General features: G+C 30.4%; 1 protein-coding gene across 2 annotated transcripts in view; it reads right to left on the reverse strand.

Annotated features, from left to right (window-relative positions):
• Positions 1-975: 975 nt before the first annotated feature.
• LOC111639968 (alpha-N-acetylgalactosaminidase-like) overlaps positions 976-19180 on the reverse strand; it is a 39176-nt gene continuing 20971 nt past the window's right edge. Inside the window, exons 5-7 of one of the 2 annotated variants that reach the window (XM_023385954.1) lie at positions 9386-9547; positions 1479-1676; positions 976-1402 (exon numbers count right to left, since the gene is read on the reverse strand). In XM_023385954.1, coding sequence (XP_023241722.1) covers positions 1118-1402; positions 1479-1676; positions 9386-9547 — 645 coding nt within the window. In that variant the 3' untranslated portion in view covers positions 976-1117. The remainder of the gene's footprint in view (positions 1403-1478; positions 1677-9385; positions 9548-19180) is intronic. The other variant, XM_023385955.1, reaches the window with a different exon arrangement.

Raw genomic sequence — 19180 nt, forward strand, 5'->3', positions numbered from 1 at the left:
TGAAACTTTTATAGTTATGTATTGACTCGAAGGATATACTGTATCGAAAGATTTATGACAATGTTATTTTAATAACGTGACCAGGTTTAAATATTCTGTACATTTTTATAAATGTTTATAGTAAAATTGAATTGCCATTTATCCAAGTAATGATAAAAAATGTGATAAAACATTTTGATATCATTGATTTCTACTAATCAAACTTGTAGACATCATGTTGAAGATGTATTTAATTATACAAAATGGATCCTTCTATTTGAATGTTTTATTGTTTAAGTACAGTTAAGTGACATATATTGACTGTCTAGTTCAAAAGTGTAGAATTTAAATAAAAATTTAAAAGAAAAAAGGACTAATCTGGCTAGAAAAATTGTAACGAGCCTATTGATTTATTTTAAATTGAGCTTACTATTCTAATTTGGTACATTGTATTCTTTCAAATTTTGAAAGTTAATACATATAATTTACTGTATCAAAACATTTTTGATCTCGACAGTTAATATTAAACAAGTATTGTACATAAGCAGCGTATGATCTGATATAACTATTCTAAGAAAGTAAATAACTTTACTTATGGGATATTGTATTTTGTACAAGAAAATAAAAATAGAATTTTTCTTACAAATTTTATTTCTTTTTTCATTTAAAATTCACAAGATAACATATTGCTAAAAATATAAATTTTATAGTTGTATAAAAATATTTCATATTAATCTTTTTAACATTAAAAATATTATTAATAGAAAGAAAAATACATTATTCTTGGAATGTTTAATATATTATTCTATCACAAATAAATTTAGTATTTTAACAGTTAGTGTATTTTAACAATAAACAACCTTAATTCTTCACATTACTAAATATAAACATCTATTTCTTACAGCATTTCATTTATAAATGATCAATATTTTTATGAAAGACATTTGTACTTATTAATTACTTATTACTCATGCTAATAAAAAATAAATGTATATATTTGTTTTATATAAGCTCAGTTTTAAAGCTGCATCAAATGACAAGTTGATTTAGATTATTTTTTTAAACTGCCATATGTATACTATAACAATTGTAGATGTTAAATAAGTTTGTTTAAATTACTTTAAACATTTTTAATACATTATAAGTAATTAAAATTATCTGAAATAACAATTGCTCTTACCATAACAATAGCTGTAGGTTTTATTGAAATTTTAAAATTGTCATGAGGTTGTATAAAACCATAATCTTTTCCATCAAAAAGATCTTTTACATGATATCCATTGTAAAATGTTAATCCCACTTCTTTAAAAGTAATAGATAATTCCACAGATTCACTATTGATGTTTAAAAAAGCAATTGCATAAGAATAAAATTCACTTCTAACTGGATTAATTGGACGAGTCCATATTTCTACTTTCTTCTCCTGGCAATGATTAATAAGCTTGATTACATTATTTAACATTATTGTAATTTAAAAAAAAAAAATGTATTTCCCTTACCATATAAATTCTTTTTCCTTGAATTCCTAATTTATCTTGATTAACTGCTATAACTTCTTTATTAAGTAAAATTTCTCTAAAATTAGAGGGAATTTTTCTCAGATCATTTGACATTAATAATGGAGCTGCTAATATTGCCCACATTGCCATCTGAACTTTTGCTTGCTCATAATTCAATCCTGAATTTCCAATAATTATCTAAATCGTAAAAATTATATTGTAGTAAATAAAAGATATAAGTATTATATTAAATTTAAGACAAACTATTTTTATTTTCGATTATAGCTGTTTCAGTATTATATCAAAAATACTATTATTATAATATTGCCTAAAGAAAGAATAAACAATGAAAAAATAAATATATAATTCATTGAACAAATTCTCTCAACTAAGGAAAATTTCACAATAAGGACTTGAATTTAAATTTATACACATTGTACTCTGCCTAGTTAATATTGGGCAATGAATTATGTTGGAAACCTCATAATTAAAAATTGGATTTTAAAAATTCTTTTGCTTTTTTATTTTAGACTAGCAGACCCCACTACGCGTTGTTGTGGCTCAAAATGTATCTATTATAAATGTATAACACTTCCCCCGTGGGGGGAAATTTTTCGAAAAATCCCTTAGTGTACATTTTCTTGACGTACCCTATTAAAACGCAAAAAACCACATCTGAAATAGTATAATAGAAGCCAAGTTCTTCACGGTAAGCTTTAATCCTGTCCCTCTCCCCCACGGGGGGAATATCGAAAAATCCCTTTGTAGTGTATATTCTGTTGACATACTCTATTAAAACGCAATAAAAAATGCAAAAAACCGCACCTAAAACAGTATAAATAGAAGCAGAGTTCTTTACGGTAAGCCTTAATCCTGTCCATCTCCCCGGGGGATTTCGNGGGGGAATATCGAAAAATCCCTTTGTAGTGTATATTCTGTTGACATACTCTATTAAAACGCAATAAAAAATGCAAAAAACCGCACCTAAAACAGTATAAATAGAAGCAGAGTTCTTTACGGTAAGCCTTAATCCTGTCCATCTCCCCGGGGGATTTCGACATGTATATTATATAAAAATGTGCGTATTCGAATGCAGCGTTGTCAAAATTTCAAAGGAATCGATAGGAACAAACGAACATTACATTTTTATTTATATAGATAGATAGAAGATGATCTGCTTTAGTTCATTTTCACAGAAAAACATAATGCCTCACAGAAAAGCAAACTTAGGTCGTTGTACTCATAGCGCCATCTGTTGGACATAAAAGCCTTAACCTAGATTATATATTTTAATTTATATGAATGTTTAACGGAATAATATACAGCCTATGTCCACCCTGAGATTCCATTCTAAATATGTGTGAAAGAATTTTTGAAATCAGATGAGTAGTTTCGGAGATTACCCGCTACATCCAAACTTACAAACATTACCTCTTTATAATATCTTGATATCACCCATCTATATTAGTATAGATGGGTGATATCAAGATTTACTAAATCTTGACACCACTCATCTAAAATAAGATGTTTCTAAAAGGAAGATGGAGATATGGAACAGAACAACTAGCAGAGATTCCCCTGCTGGTTGTCCTCATCTACATCTTCCTTTTGAAAAACAATGCAAGTAAGTTATTTCAATCAGAAGATCCAGATAAGGAAAAAATTGTAAATTATTACAGGAATATTTTGATATTAGTGAAAGAATTTTGCTTCTGATTACACTAAATCCAAAATAGAACATCAGATTAGATGCAATGATTTCAAAAGCTGATAACATTTATTCTTGGGCAGAGAATCTAGAGAGAGAATTTCTTGATTGGAATCCAAATTAAAGAATTTGAGGGCGATATTTAACAACACAAGTAGATGCTAATAATGTTTCTTCCTTAGATGTTCAAAATACCATTTAACAGACTCTAACCAATTTGAATGCTTGTTCAGAGAAAAAGTGTACTTATTTCTGGTATGTCTGAATTGGAAGATGATGATGATAAACTTATGTAACTAAATGTTTTGAATATTTTTTTCTAATAATTTTAATGTAATCAATGTTAATATAGAGAAATGTTGTAGAATTGACTATCATCTGTCAAATAGAAACAGAATAATTTGTTGTGCTTTTTATTGATTATAGAGACAAGTGGAGTGTAGAGAGTACAGTATCTAAACTTAAAGGTATAGGCATTTTATTTTGGATGATCTACAATAGAGTTTAAATCATTTGCAAAATATTAGAAAACAAAAAGTACAAAAGTTATATTTTTACATGAAGATAATTCTATTATAGTAGATAATAAAATGTTTGATTATGTTTTTATTAATAAAACAATAATAGAAGCAAGTCATAATTAGTTGTTTGTACGTGGTCCAAAGATGGCCGGAATCGACACAAGAAGAATAATAGAACAAAGGACAATATGACTTTGTTAAGGTTTTTATGTTTTGACTTAGAATTTTGGGGATGTATTAAACAAGCTGGCCTCTGCCCTTTTGGTAATTTTTGTCTTCGTTTCAGGATATATTTTATTGAGACACTGTGGAATGAGAAGACAAAAATTGATCTACCTTTAAATTCTATGAATTTTGTGATTTTTGGGAAGGAACTAGAAATCATTATATTGGAGATTGGATACTTTTGGTCCTAGTTCTGTAATATAAAACAAAATCATTTCTTTTTGCTGAAACTTAAATGTTCATTCCATATTATTAGTATAAGGTCAGAATCTTGGAGTTATATTTGGAATGAAATTGAGAATTTAATCAATTATTTAAATATAGTTAATTAAATTGATAAGAGACTTTAGCAAGAAGTTTGCTTCAATTGGTCAAATAGAAGTACACAGGACTTGATTATCAATCAACAAGGAATGTGTGTTTTAAATGATAGAAGTCCTTTCTCATACATCAAATTGTTATACTTATGTTTAATTTTTCATTGGCTATTAATATGCCTGAAACCTAAACTTATCATAACAATCACAGATGACTCTAAGGCAGGGATGGCCAACCTTTTGCATACCATGCGCCAATTTTTTGACAGACGAATTCAGATGTGCCATATAACTCAAACACTTTTTATACAATCTTACGTTCAATGTTAGGGGTTGATAAATAGAGATAAGAATAAATCTGCTTCGCTTAGGAAAGAAAGGGGAATAACTTTATTATGCAGTTGAATTAATTAATTTATGACAGTTTATTGAAGCACCAATTTACAATAGTCAACAATAATCTCCTGTATGAGAGGGCTATTGCTTCATGATGGTGCTATTGCTGCCAGAGTCTCATTTGGTGAAGATTACTCTGCACCACAATTATTGGCACTGAGAACAAGATCAGCTTGGAATAATTTTAATCACAATAAATGATTTTCGTCCATTTAAATGCCTGTAAACTGATCGGAAATAAAGATAGCAAGACTCAAAATATGTGCATTCACCGTAATTTACTATGTGGAGAACACTCATTTTATCTTCAAAATAGACTGTAACAAATTGTGCAACAAATGAACTTGCCATGACAGACTATAAAAAATTAATTTTTTTATATAATATTCTTAATCGCAAAAAAGCCAAATCTGGCAATTTTGCTCAGAACTAACTGAAGCGCCACTTGTAATCATCCAATGCGCCACGTTTTGGCCACCCCTGATCTAGATACTTCTCTGTGGATAATGAATGACAGCTTATGTAAGATACAATATAAGCCTATTAATAGTAGGATCAATATCCTCCCTCCCTAATCAATCTCAATCAAGAAAATTCTATCATGAATTGATAATAATACTATTTGATAATTGATAATAAAGTACTATTTAAGTAGTCATTCTATACTTTACATTTCTGTAATTACTCCATACATGGCATTTCAGCAGCATTTCCAANGACAGACTATAAAAAATTAATTTTTTTATATAATATTCTTAATCGCAAAAAAGCCAAATCTGGCAATTTTGCTCAGAACTAACTGAAGCGCCACTTGCAATCGTCCAATGCACCACGTTTGGCGCATGCGCCACGTTTTGGCCACCCCTGCTCTAAAGTAACTGTTTTATTATTTCATTTTTATTGACTCCAATATGCATTTGGTCATATAAATTCAGTTGGGTACAATATTGTATAATATTAATATTGTGCCCAACTGAATTTATATGTCCAAATGCATATTGGAGTCAATAAAAATGAAATAATAAAACAGTTACCTTAGAGTCTCTGTGATTGTTATGATAAGTTTAGGTTTCAGGCATATTAATTAATTAATAGCCAATGAAAAATTAACATAGTTATCCAAATAGGAAGCAAATTATAATACTTATGTTTGTCTTCAAAATTGTTCTATCATTGATTTGAGAATTGTTCTTATCAACTGGTTGTCCTTAGTCTATGATATTTGGTATTGGATAAGGTATATAATAACCATTTTCCTATTTGTGTAGATTTAAATATAGAATTAAAAAACATCTTTATCAGTTTTTTTCATGTAAGTATTGATATTTTAACATATTATTTTGGAAGTATAATGAAAAACTTTTAAATAAAATGTGCAAATAATGTAGTGAAAAAGATTAAAAATTTTATATACTTGTCAGTTGATTTTAGTTACAGGATATATTAAAAATGAATAATTTAAAGGTAATTCTAAATTTTGTAGAGCCAAGAATTGTGGTTGATTTGACACAGAATGTAAATTAATCATTTTGAAGAGGAATTGAGCTCTGCTTTGAGACAAACTAAATTCAGTGATCAGTTTGTTATTGAAAATTTCAGGAAGTTCTGAATATTGCCTGAAATATATGCAGACAAAAAAAGAAGTAATTTAATATTCATTTGCTACAGAAAGCAAATGAATATTAACAGAACATTAACAAAAATTATTTTAAAACAGTAAACAAACTTTGAAGGTCATTAATATCTTTTATAAGGGTAAATAAGTTCTTATATTCTCCAGCTTGACTGCATAAGCCATTTCTTTTAAGATTTCTCAATCATGTATACTACTAGACTAAGAGAGTATTATAAATTTTTTAAAATTGGTTTCTGATATATCTGACCTGGAGATGAAATTAGCTTTATATAATAAAACCACAGTGATAAAATAATCATACTGGTTATTCATGGCACACTTGAATAACCAGTATGATTATATTATCACTGTGGTTTTATTATATAAAGCTAATTTCATCTCCAGGTCAGATATATCAGAAACCAATTTTTAAAAATTTATAATAGTACAGTAGAACCTCGATTATCCGGACTAATTGGGGATGAAGGTAGTCCGGATAAGGAAAAATCCGGATAATCGAAACAAATACTTTAATTTGTCTTTTAATGATAATACAACACGTTTTCTTTTCGATGACATATCGGTAATATTAAAAGTAAATACTGTATTTAAATCGTGATCAAATTTTCAAGAAACAAACGTTCGTATTGAATTTGGACTACTACTGACCAACGCTAACAGACTACCTATTGTTTAAAAGGCCCTCTGGTGGCGCAAGAAGACGGATTTTATAAAATAAAAAGCAGTTGAAACTGCATTTTTATGAATAAAAATTTGACAAACTATTTATCATTTTATGATGAGTAAAATTTTTTTGTCGCATTCACAGGTTTTAAGTAATGTATAAACCTTCGAAATGCGAGGCCCTTTGGACCGCGAGGCATAGGCGGTGGCCCACCGTTGCCCATGCCTTACGCCGCCCTTGGTCATAGAAATGATGTAATTTGAAAATAAAATTATTTATAAATACATATGTCAAGTTATATTTTTATTACGACGCAAAATATATTTAAGAGTTTATGGCCACTGTGCCGGGTGAGACGTTGTTGAAACAAAAAAAGTTATGCATTCCATCACGTACATAAACAGTATCGTAATTCGCCAAGTGCAAATCAGCAAATTCGTAAAATTTTTGTTTATTTTGAACAATCCGGATAATCGAAAATCCGGATAATGGAGGTCCGGATAATCGAGGTTCTACTGTATTATTATATTAAATTAATTGGATTATTTATTATAAAATGGCACAAATAACCAGTATGGTTATATCTAAAATTAATAGTTCTCAAAGCAAAGATCAGACAGATTCAGATTGGAGGTCAGGGTAACATAACTGGCAACACATCCACATGGTAAGTGGCAGTTGCAGATTTGAGTTCCACTCCAGGCCAATTCTTTTCTTGCAGAATCTTCTAAATTAATTAATAAATATTAAATTTAATAATCATAATTCAAAAAACATTCATAAATCATTTACTTCACTGCTAGAAAAGTACATAGGTTGACTTGGTTGAACATATTTTTTTCTATATTAGAAAATTTTAAATTAAAGGTTAAAAAATAATTTATTTTTAATTATTAAATTTATTATGAGATGCTAGCTTAACCACCCACCTCTAGCCAAATTGCTTATTTTTGTTTTATCTAACAAATAAATTTATTTTTATTGTGACTATAAATCTGTATAAAGATATAATAAACTCTGAAAATTTTGAAGAGTTAAAAACAGAATTCAACAGTTCTATTCTCAGAAATCTCTATTTAAATTAATTGGATTCTTTATTATAAAATGACTAATTTTGCAATAAAGAATCCAATGAAAATTTAGGCTAATTATTGATTCCAGTTTTATCATTACTTATTTCTATCCATAAAAAGAATACAAAAAATTATCAGAATCTTTTGATTTAAATACTTGGACTACAATTTGAAAATTTCACATTTCCCATGTAACACAATTATTGATAGTTACTATACAATGTTTTTCTAAAATAAATTTTTCCAAACAAGGATTTTCAACTTGCTGCATAGATGCACAGAGCTGAGCAATCTGGAATCAACATACCTCAGAGCACTGTTACTCAAGTAATCAAATGCAAAGCAAGAAACATCAAGCTCAAAGAAAATATGTGCTTCCAAATCCAAGTCCCTGATAGTCTGTACCAAGCCAAGCAACACAAAGGTGAAGAAACTGGTGGAGGGACTAATCCTATTGGCCAAAATGAAGTTGATAAGTATTGTGGGATTTCTCAAGCCAATTAACACCATCATTTATAAAGATTCAGACCTTCAAACAAGAAAAATGTCAAAATACATAAGCTGGCTTCAGAACACTGCATAAACTGGATACCAATGCTAGAAAATTATACAAATATGATCTAGTAGGATATAAGGCTGAATATGCTGTTACACTGGAGTATGTGTAAGTAAGTTACTGAAATGACTGAGAAATTTGCTACATTAAATGTGGGCAACAGGTTCAAGAAGAATGGTTGACTTACTGCAATGGAAGTTAGTCTGACAATTTTATGATCATAGGCAAAATGACTAGACAAGAAACCTTTCCCCTATATAAGTACCCAAAAGCAGTAAAGTTAATGAAAACTACTATATTAACTATGTTTTAAAACTGTATTTAGAAATTGAAATGACAAAATTTTACCATGAGGAAATAACAAAAGTCAATTTTCCCATAATATCCCACCATTCACTTGACTAGCCACTATTTGGAGGAATTGAAGAAATCTGGAATCAATTACACCCTGTTAAATCAACTGATATCAATGCATTGGATTTCTTTGGCTTTGGATTGTTAAACAATCTCTCAAACATCAAAAGGCAACTTCTGCCAACTTTGAAAAGTGCTGGAGGGAAATGGATCAAAGTAATCCCTGAAAAGTGCCAAAAAGTTATCGAAGCATGGAAACAAAGTAGCCATGAGGTTTGTAGGGTTAGTAGACAATATAGTGAGTAAAGCAAGTGTATTCACAAGCACATATTAAAGGAAAAAATTAAAAATGAAAGCAAGTCAAAAGATTATTATAACCTCTGTATCAGTACAAAATTATAAGCTTTTTATCCATAGTGTCTTTTAAATTGAATAAATAGCTCAAATAAAATCTTACCATATCAGGATCATTCCATGAACCAGGACGTGCATGTTTGGCCATTACTTCTTGATTATCTCCAAAAAATTTAATAATTTTTAATAAACTTTTCCATGAATCTTCAATATCATCAAAGTTTCTCCATAGATTACAATGATGAGCAATACTAGTATAATTTGGCTGCAAAATTTTCATTAAAATAATTACAAGCTCAATCACCTACAATAAGTATAAATGAAGACTTATTTCATGAAATAAAAATATAGTAAAAAATCAAATATTTAAGAATGTCACATATCAAATACCAAAAAGAATTATGAATTTTGTTCATTTAAAAGTAAGTTACACATTTCAGAAATAAAGTGAATAACTTTATAAAATCATTTTATGCAACATATGTAATATCCATTTGTATTACCAGATAATTGTTGAGTTTTTCAAATTAAGTGTTAAGTTTATTCTGAAGTCAAATCAAGATTTTGTTGTTTTGTTTCACTTGATAGAGTTAAGAAATTGAAATAACCATTTAATATCAGAACTAGTTGAAATTCATATTACATTCAAATATAATTGACTAATCATATTCACTATCTACATTTGCTACTCAATCTTCTACTTTATAAAGTGAAATTTTTTGCAGAGAGGAACAAATATTTTTAATATTTGTAATATAGTCAAATTGTTTTTACCACACTATGAGAAATCCAATAAATTTGAATTGTCCATTTTTCAAAACAAAACATGCAAGTTTCTAGGTTCACCAATATTCCAATTTTTTTGACAATATCACGTTATTTTTCTTTTACTTCACTTTCCACTCTTAAACTCTTCAACTTTTCAGCTGAAGATGAACCTGTCTATTCTCCATACTTAAGCATCATAAAAATGTAGCTAGACAACTCTGCTACCTATATGTAAATGTCCATAAAGCTGTGAAACACATGGCAATTTTGTTTATGCCCTAGAATGGGTCGGCAACCTACGGCATGCAAGACCATTTTCAGTGGCACACTGATTGAATTAAAATATTAAAACAAATAAATAAATAAAATATGTTAAAAATTATCACAAGTGTTTGTGTCACAACGTCAAGAAATCACAATGCAAGCATTTGCATCACCTACATTTTGCACATATAATGCGCACGTGTTCATACTCTGCATTCTTATCTACATTATGTCTACTGGGGCCAGACATGTGGCAGTTGGCATATTGTGCATGCCTGGATCCGGACAGTTTGCCTATTCCTGCATGCTTGTTTTAATAAGTAATATACCACCCTAGAATGGCTCATAAAAGAAAAAGTTAATGTTCAATCTTTTCAAGACATTTGGACTGAAGAATATGGATTTCTACAACAAAAGGGTCATGCTGTTGTGCTTTATGTTACAAAAGTGTCATGTGTCGTACTTCTAGTGTACAAAGACATTATCAAAGCAAACATCATTCTACGTTTAAGAATGCTGATGAGAAAACTGAAACAATTAAACAAGCTGTTTCAGATTTTAAAAACAAACTACTTTTTTTAGTCAAGTTACAGGAACTAAAAATAAAGCTACCGAATGTAGTTATAAAATTCCTCAATGTATAGCTTCCAAAGGCAAACCTTTCACAGATGGTGAATTCATCAAACAAACATTTTTGGAAAGTGCTGATATTTTATTCAGTGATTTACTAAATGAAGAGATAATACTGTCTCAAATTCGAGATATACCCGTTTCTGTGAGATAATTGAGAGATTAATAACAGATATGGCCAATAATGTAACAACTAAACAGAAAACTGGATTACAAGAAGCCTCTGTATTCAGTGTCACTGTTGATGAAAGCACTGAAATGAATGACATGGCATGCCTAGCAATAGTTGCTCGATATTGTGGAAAGGATCAAATTTATGAAGAATTATGTTGTTTGATTCCTCTTACTGGTACAACTACAGGATAAGACATTACCACAGCATTTTAAATTACTTTGAAAATCAGAAAATTAATACAGTAGAGCATCGATTATCTGACTCAATTGGGGACTCAGGTTGGTCAGATAACCGAAAAGAAGGAAAAAAAATACATTATTAGTATAGTATATTAGGATATTAGTATATCCCATGTAATTAGTTTATTAGTATATCGCTATTAACCAACTTCGCGTTGAATTTTCATCGATGTTTAGCCTAACAAATTTTTTAAAAATAATAATCATCCCTATTGTATTGTTAAAAATTATTTTTAAATTATTTTATTGCTCACGAAACAAACAACCACTCATAATTATAAAATTAAGTCTCGTTTAAATACTGGTCTCCCTTCAATGGTCAAGCCATTGATGCCAGCTAAAACACGCAAAAATTTAACAAAAATAATATTAAAGTAGCCAAGACATAGCCAAATATTGTAGTGCCACATCACTAGCGGACATTTGAAATTTGCCGACTAGAATGGTCGGTTAACCGATGTGACGGTTAATCAGGGGTTGGATAATCGATGCTCTACTGTATAAATAAAATATTTTCTGTTACTACTGATGTCGCTTGTGCAATGTTCGGAAAAGAAAAAGATTTGTTAAACTTCTTGAAAATCATATTGGACATAGAATATTAAGTTTTCATTGTATTATACACCAGGAAAGTTTAATTACAAAAATCTCATCACAGTGTTTGAATTATATAATGGACACAATTGTTAAGATAGTTAATTTCATTATTTCACATTCTTCATTGACACAATTTAAGTCTCTTTTAGAAGGAATGAAAAGTGAATATGTGGACCTTCCACTATACAACAATGTTCATTGGCTTAGCCAACGTAATGTCTTAAACAGATTTATATCATGTTTGGAAGAAATCAAGCTGTTTCTTCATGAAAAAAAAAACAAAATTTTCCAGAATTGAATGATGAAGACTGTTTATGCAAATCGATGTTTTTGAATAATATAACACAACACCTCAATGAATTAAATTTGCATTTACAAGGTAAGGATCAAAAAGTACTAGAACTTTTTGAACACTGGAAAAGGTTTTCATCAAAATTAGATATATTTTGGCATGATATTACCACTAACACTTACAAGTACTTTCCAAATTTTAATGTCTACGCAAGAAAATTTACTGTTAACAAAGATGAACTACAAATGTATGTTGAAGGTCTTAAAGAAGAATTTTCCAAACAATGTGGAGACTGAAATTCATGCACCCATATTTTCTTTCCTTATTTAACCCGACTTAATTGATTTAAAAACGGTCTCATTTGATTTATCTCTTTTTGAGTATTTTGAGGGCACTGATAATTTTTAAATGGAACTTATAGAATTATCATCATCAGAATTGTGGAAAACTCAGTGACTGCCCAGAAACTTGAAAGTGACTGCCCAGAAAGTCAGCTATCATTTTCAATTGCTGGATATCTTTACCCCTAAAAGATTTAATTGTTTGAAGATCACATGTGCTCTACTTTCAATATTTGGTTCAACTTACCTCTGTGAACAAATTTTTTCACATATAAAAAGTATTTTGAATTCACAAAGTTGTCTGACACTTGAACATTCAGAAGCCTGTGTGAAGCTAAAAGTGACAAATTGCACACTTGATATTGAGAAATTGAGCAAAGAAATATAGGGACGGCTCCCATTAATCGATTATGAGCTGTAATTAATAAAGAAAATGATTAATAACAGAATTTTTGATAATTTGTTTGTATTCAAATTATATACAATGCTTTATTACATTAAAAACATACAATACAATACAATACAATAATTTTTATTAACATACAGTAGGTACATTTCTGGCCCCACCTAAGGCATTACCAGGGCTGAAAGCATACAGTAAATGTGAATGACATACAGTAAATACAGATATATATACAGAATAAACAATAATCAAGAGTGAACATACATCAGAACATAATAACACATCACCACGTCAATAAGAGTGAGATAACAAACATAGAACTAACAATGTAGAGGGTATGGAGTAATGCAATAAAAGTTTGATCAGATGATAGAGATGACAATTACATCAAGACAATAGATAGCAAACCATTAACGTGACAGAATTTGGGCGGATAAGACGGTGAAATATCAAACTAGATATAAACAGTACAATGCATAGAAATACATTAGCGCAACAATAAGTGTGAACAGATGGTAATATCATGACATCACAGCAGCAAGAGTTAACAATACAATAGACATGACAGCATTATGAATGGTTGATGGCATATGACAAACCAAATTATCAAACTAAATACTATTGTGGGAGTAACAAACCAACATAACAAACTAAATACTAATAATACAGTACATAGATAAATATTAGTGCGACAATAAAGGTGAACAGATGATAATAAAATGACAGCACAGCAACAAGAGTTATCAATACAGTAAACATAACAAGATTATGAGCAGTTGATGGCATAGTGCAATCCACGTGTAGGATTATGGCCAGTTAGTTATTCACAATCACCAGCAAGAAGTCAGCAAATTTCCTGGCTAGCCTAGTGAAGGCCAGATAAATTTCTCTGGATGAGAGCAGCACGCTATAGTCACAAGGCCAGGTGAGGCCCGAGTCTTCTACAAGGAGTTTTACCTCGTAAGTCCAGTCTTTCCTTTTCTAGTGTGATACACTCATAGATATAGTGTGTGCTATTGTCTTCAACCTGGCAGACTGGGCATAGGTTAGTGTCATTGTTGGTAAATCTGAAGAAATATGATGCAAATTTTCCATGATTGGTAATTAGCTGAGTTGTTTGAAAGTTAGGAGTAAACCACCTAAGGGAGAAGAACTGCTGTATGTTGGGAATGAATTTATACATAATGTGCTTATTATTACAGTTCCAACATTCTTGCCAGGCTTGAAGACACACTGTCCACAGCAGATGGCGTAGACTTCGTTTGCTGATTTTGTTATAGATGATAGGAGCAGAGTCACTAGCAGTTGCTGACTTGGCTAAGAAGTCGGCTCTCTCGTTCCCTACTGTCCCCTGATGGGCACGAGTCCAGGAGATGCTGTATGTATTGTTGGAATTGTTGATAAGTTCTCTAATTTCACAGGCGAGATAATTAAGTGAGTTGCTCCCAATGAGGCTACTAGCAGAGAGGTAGTTGGTATAGATATGGATGCAAGTATTATCATAGTTATCAATGGTCCAAGATATTGCCATGCGTATGGCTATGAGTTCCGCCTGAAAAACAGAACAGTTTCTGTCCAAGCGGAAGCAGTTGTGATGTAGTTCCCTGCTGTCTTCATAAACAACGTAGCTGCAACCAATGTTATCATTCATTTTAGATCCATCAGTATATAGCTCGATCTTGGCCAGGTGTGGGGGGATGTCTTTAGCCTGGAGTAGGACCCAGGGCATGGGAAGTTGCTGTAGCGGTAGGGTATCTCGATGGCACTTGAGTAGATGAATCCATCATTAGTTTGAATATCAAGGCCCCACCTGGCATGGTGCAGCTTGATGTTATTGGTGATGGTCAAATCAATGGGAGGTTTTCTTGCCAAGATTTGCAGCCTGTGATTGGGGGCTGTACAGTATGCTTTGGTAAGAAGTATCAACCCCTTCCTTTGCAAAGAGATAAGTCTTTTTTTGTCACTTTGTCACATAAGTCACTTTGCGAGCAGCCCACCCCCAACTGCCACAAGTGTATGTTATCATTGGGACATAAATGTGGTCATAGATGGCACTCATGACTTTGCTGGAGAGCCCCCAGTTATTCCTTGCAACCTGCACGAAGGCTTGTATAATGAGTCCAGTTCGTTTGGTTATATACTCAATGTGTTGGTCCCATGACAGTCTATGGTCCATAATCACGCTGAGGTATTTAATCTCTCTCTTAATCTTGATTGTCTTCTCATTCATTTTGATGTGTATTAAAAAAAAATAAATAATAAAAAACATACAGTCAACCTCCTTATAACACTGTTGATTATTCCATTTTATATGCATTCCATGTTCTACGAGTCATTTAGATTTTACAAATATGTGTGCCGGGCTATGAACGGCTCACATATTTGTAAAATCTAAGTGACTCGTATAACATAAAATTCATATAAAATGGAATAATCAACAGTGTTATGGGGGGTTGATTGTAATTTATAATTGCTATCCTACATTTTTAACACCTAAATGATCAGTTTCCATCATTACTGATAAACAAAATATTATAAAAATAAAGTAAAATGTATAAAATATTTTCTCTGATGTACACATAAACACACAAAGCTGTTGTAATAAATTGCACAAACCTGTCCTATTTGATGAACTAGAACAATGGTTCCCAATTAGTGGTACGTGTACCCCTGGGGGGTACATGAAATTGCATGAAGGGGTACGTGCAGCAATCTAAAATCGGTCAATTTAAAATTTAAATGCATGAGATGAAGCAATCAAAAAAATAATGGGTGGACCATCAAAAATTCGGCAATTTACAACATGATGTCGAATGCACGTAAATTCGTTTATTTATAACTAAAAATATTCTCAAAATTTCATCAAAAAAAGGCACTTGTGTCAATACCTAATGAAATTCTTACACAAGAAACAAAAATTGCACAATTGTACAATTATCATTATTATCATGTCAGCGAAGCGGCATTAAAATATTTACTACCATTTTGCACAACATACCTCTGCAAGAGCAGATTTTCGGCCATGACAAACATGAAAACTAAACATCGTCACCGACTTCAACTCGAAGATGACTTGAGACTGAAGCTGGCCAAAAAGCAACCAGATTTTACAAAGTTGTGCAAAGAAAATCGTGCACATTTGTCACATTAAAATTAAATAACCTTATGTTATATTCATTATTATTAGAATTGTATTTTAAAGGTAATAAATGTAAAAAAGGGTTATTTATCACTAGCTGTCTACCCACAGCTTCGCCCACATTATATCAAATTTTTTTGTGGGAGTAAGATAGTTTCTCACAGTAAAATGTAGCCTATGTCCATCTCCAACATGTTTGGAGATGGACATAGCCAAATTTTATTAAAAAATCTGTTCAGCGGTTTAGACGTGAAAAGGTAACAGACAGACAGAATTACCTTAGAATTTATAATATTAGTATGGATTAATATGAATTTCTGCTATAAGGGATATGCGAGTTTGAGCTCTTTCTTGAAGTGGTATGCAGGAAAAACTAATTGAGAACCACTGAACTAGAATTCTGAGAGTTCTAATTTCTAAGAATATATGAATAGAACAAAAATTTTGAAATAAAATATCAAAAAAAATTTGTCAAATCATGTCGGCACATGGTACAAGTTTAAAAATCATTTGGCACAACACCCCTAAAAAATTGCCAACCCCAACCCTAGGACATTACAGGACACACATCTCTGAAGTATGTATTTTATGAATCAATTGACAACATACTACTTTGTTTTTCAAGTTTCATTTTTAAAACATGGAATATATTAGCTTAAAAATACCCAAAGTTATACTATAAAATTCTGGATTAATTGAAATTTTTCACATTAATTTATATATGAATTTAAAAGAAATTTATAGTGGTTCAAATTATCCAATAATTCAAATGAATGAAGTTTGAATTTATTAGATTCTAAAGTATGAAAATTTACAAAACTTAGAACTCTAACTGACAAAGGAAGAATATCATTTATTGTTTTTGTATTATTAATTATTATTTTTAAATTCTTCTAATGCATTTTTTAATACCAATTTTGAAAGCAACATCCATGAAGTACTTCAAACTCATCAATTAGCATGTAGTATTGTAACAAAAAATCTGCATTATTGGAGTTCTCACAATGCATTTGGTTATTTAATGGCACTTGAGCTCCAATAAAGCAGATTTTTTTGTTGTTGTTGTATTTTGAAGAATTTAGAGCTGTTTTCATTATTTTTATAATATTGTTAAAGTAAAATGGAATAATTAAAAAATAACCATACTTTAATGCACAGCAATAAAATATATTTGAAACTTCAGAAGTACAAGCATATATATGAATACAGTAAAAGCTAAGTCCTAAGTCTAAGTCTATTAATTAACTAGCTGTTACCCATGACTTTGCTCGCAGTGGTTTTGCAAGCAAACCCCATTTGTATTCAGTATTTCAACAACCATAGTAATTGTTATATAACACCTACTGCTGAGAATAATGAGAATTACTGAGAATCAAATGAACTGTTTTCAATTTGATCAATTTTCTGGAACATTTACAATCATTCTATAATTGAACCAATATGCAATAACAAAATCGAATTTAAAACGGTTCAAGCATTTGGTTAAAAAATCAAAATATATGAAAATATTTATAACAATGTCTGAAATGTTATCAATTTAATACACTAAGTATTCAATGAAAACTAAACATAAAAACAAAAAATCGCATCTAAAATAGTACAGTAAAAGCCGTTCTTCCGGTTAAGCCTTAATGCTCTCCCTCTCCCCCACAGGGAAATTTCAAAAAATCCCTGCTTAGTGTGTTTTCATGATGTACCCTAACTGTGTACCAAATTTCACCTCTTTAGGTTCAGTGGTTTGCTCTGGGCGATGATGAATCAGTGAGTCAGTCAGTCAGGACAAGTAATTTTATGTATTTAGATTAACATTATTATTTACCAGAATTGACTGATTATAATTTTGTATTGCATATTTTAAACTGTTAACCATAAGAAATAATCTTANTGAATCAGTGAGTCAGTCAGTCAGGACAAGTAATTTTATGTATTTAGATTAACATTATTATTTACCAGAATTGACTGATTATAATTTTGTATTGCATATTTTAAACTGTTAACCATAAGAAATAATCTTATTACATTAAAAATTACAATAATTTTAAAGTTGAGTTGTTGTTAAATATACAGTAAAAGCTACTTTAGTCAAATGAATCAAAATATTAGAATTTAAGTTTGAAGTGTATAAATTTGCCTACACAATATTTTAAAATGAACAGAATTACATGTTATTTCTCCTTTATTTCTATAAAACTGTAAAGCATTTAGTCCTTTAAAAGCTCTCTTTGGAGAGGACAAATCATATGTACTCAATACTGTTTTTACATAGAATTTCGGTAATGTGTGCTATGTAAAAAATCATATATAAAAGATACTGTTCACACAAAAAGAAAAAAAATGCAAGATTGGTTCCAAATCTTAAAAACCAGTAAAAATAACATGATAATGGAATGTTTAAACAAAATATTTCAATTTTAGTTAACAAATCAGAATAATTGTAACTTACTTATCAGCAAAAATTAATAAATTTATATTATTCAGACAAATTTTATTTACAGGTAAGCCTCCTACAACGTGGTAGATACGTTCCTTGAAAATACCGCGTTGTGGGAAATCGTGTTATAGGAGACACCAACTTAATACAAAAATTGGGATTCGGTTCTAAACAGAGAAAAACTTGACGTTTGAATGGCGTTTTTTGAATTTTTCAAACCAGCCATTGCTAGCCACGAATTTAACACTGGTTTCATCAGCTGATGACTGTCCCATTTGTTTTAAATAATCAAATATTTTTAAGGCTTTGTGTTTAACTGCACTTTTATTTAAAGGCAACCATTTCTTGTTCATATCTTCTACCCATAATATTAGTACTTGTTCCATTTTTTTTTTTTTTTCATTATAGGTGCTCTCGGATGAGCAACAATTTTCGCAAGAATAGATGATCCAGATGCGACTGACTTCCTAATCTTTTCTTCCTATTGCTTAATCTACCGAATAGTTGACTCATTTAAATTAAAATGCCTACCAATATCAGCTATCCGCTCTTGATTTTTAATTCGATCCAAAATTTCTATCTTTGTTTGAAGAGATATATTAATAAATTTCCTTTCTAA

The sequence above is a fragment of the Centruroides sculpturatus genome, unplaced genomic scaffold (assembly GCF_000671375.1).
Source record: "Centruroides sculpturatus isolate CEXI.00-Female unplaced genomic scaffold, Cexi_2.0 scaffold1290, whole genome shotgun sequence".
NCBI lineage: Eukaryota > Metazoa > Arthropoda > Arachnida > Scorpiones > Buthidae > Centruroides > Centruroides sculpturatus.